Source organism: Rhagoletis zephyria, unplaced genomic scaffold, assembly GCF_001687245.7.
Source record: "Rhagoletis zephyria isolate East Lansing unplaced genomic scaffold, Rhagoletis_zephyria_1.1 Rzeph_scaffold_56437, whole genome shotgun sequence".
NCBI classification, from domain to species: Eukaryota; Metazoa; Arthropoda; class Insecta; order Diptera; family Tephritidae; genus Rhagoletis; species Rhagoletis zephyria.
In genome coordinates, this window is record NW_016213489.1 from 1 (window position 1) to 1,770 (window position 1,770).

General features: G+C 51.7%; 1 protein-coding gene across 1 annotated transcript; it reads left to right on the plus strand.

Annotated features, from left to right (window-relative positions):
- Positions 1-14: 14 nt before the first annotated feature.
- On the plus strand, positions 15-577 carry LOC108356282 (RNA-binding protein pno1-like; the record flags this gene model as incomplete). The annotated part of the gene is made up of 2 exons (XM_017607401.1): positions 15-255; positions 321-577. Coding segments are annotated over 2 exons (498 nt in total), but the record flags the coding sequence as incomplete, so codon positions are not given.
- Positions 578-1,770: the final 1,193 nt, after the last annotated feature.

Sequence of the window (1,770 nt, forward strand, 5' to 3'; positions counted from 1 at the left end):
ATAGGAAAACGCCTCTGAAGCAAAATTGGCTCAAGATCTTCACACCCGTTGTGGAACACTTGAACCTTCAGATGCGTTTCAATGTTGATTCGAGCTGCGTGGAGATTCGCACGTATGAAGGCACTAAAGACAAGAACTCCATCCAGAAAGCTGCCGACTTTTTGCGAGCATTCATTTTAGGCTTTGAAGTGGAGGATGCTTTGGCTTTGATCAGGCTCGACGAGATGTTTTTAGAGACCTTTGAAATTCAAGATGGTACGTTTTTTGTTTATCTAAATAACATTTTTTTTCTAAAACTAACACTATTTTCTCTTCAACAGTAAAACCGCTGAAAGGCGACCACCTGTCCCGAGCGATCGGTCGCATTGCCGGCAAAGGCGGACGGATAAAGTTCACCATTGAGAACGTGACAAAGACGCGAATCGTCCTGGCCGACAGCAAGATCCACATTCTCGGCTCCTTCAACAATATCCGAGCTGCGAGAACCGCAATCTGCAACCTTATCCTCGGCAGTCCGCCGTCCAAAGTCTTTGGAAGCATGCGACAGCTGGCCAATCGTCTTATTGAGCAATTCTAAAGAAGTGCAGATCTTTTCCTTGTATATATTTATATCTGTGATTTACAGTCCTCTCAATAATCAATGATGATGACCTGCGCGCAACGAGACTGTGATGGTGGAGTGACCTAGGCTGAGGGTGATGATCCTCTTTTTGTAGTGGTGGTGGTGGTGGTAGCACCAGCAGCAATTGGTGTCACCTCGACTGTGTGCGTGTGTGTGTGCTCAGCGTGCTCGGTCAGCTGTGACCAGGTGTGTGCGTATGTGTCGCCTGTGCAGTGGAACTGGAAGGGAGGTGTCCCCCACACACTGTCCTTTCCTTTCAGCTCAATCTCCGATGCAAATGGGCAGCAGCCTGCAGTGGCAGCTGGTGGTGGTGGCGCCTGTTGCCCTCTCCCTCTCTCTCCTTCCTCTTCAGCAGTGGCTATCACTGGCTGGCTCACAAGCACTCTGTCCGTCGTTGCTGCTGTTCTGCTGCTGCTGCTGCGTCTCTGGCGGCCTCTGAAGCACAAGCACGTCAACATCAACACACACACTCTCATATTCAGCAACAACAACTCCGAGTTTTGTGCTCATCTTGGAACATATCACCCTATTGTGTCTATTCTGCAGCCCACCACATCAGCATAGCCACTACTATCATCATCGACTTCTGCAGCAGCTCCCACCTCACCAACAACCACAACAATGCTGGAGCCAATTCGCCATATTCTGATGGCCCAGCGGAACGTGCTCGCTTCTACGAGTCCGCGTCGGCAGGAGATCCTCTCCAGTGTGAAGTTCAAGTTTGAGGTGATCAAGCCGGAGTTCGAGGAGGACCTCGACAAGAGCTCCTTCTCTCACCCTNGAGGTGATCAAACCAGAGTTCGAGGAGGACCTCGACAAGAGCTCCTTCTCTCACCCTTGCGAGTACGTGAAGGAGAACGCCAAGCAGAAGGCCCTATCAGTGTATCACCAGCTAGTGAAGGAGCAGCAAACGGCCGACCTGATAATTGGCTGCGATACCGTCGTCACCATAGGCGATAATGAAATCTTCGAGAAGCCGAGGAATGCACAGGAGGCCGCTGCCATGCTGTCCAGACTCAGTGGGCGTACGCACACTGTCTTCACCGGCGTTGCCCTGGTAACCACCAACAGCTGCCCGAAACCTAGCGGCGCTGAGGAAGAGGGGGAGGCGGCGAAGCCTACGTCAGCAGTCCAGCAGACTTCTGGTG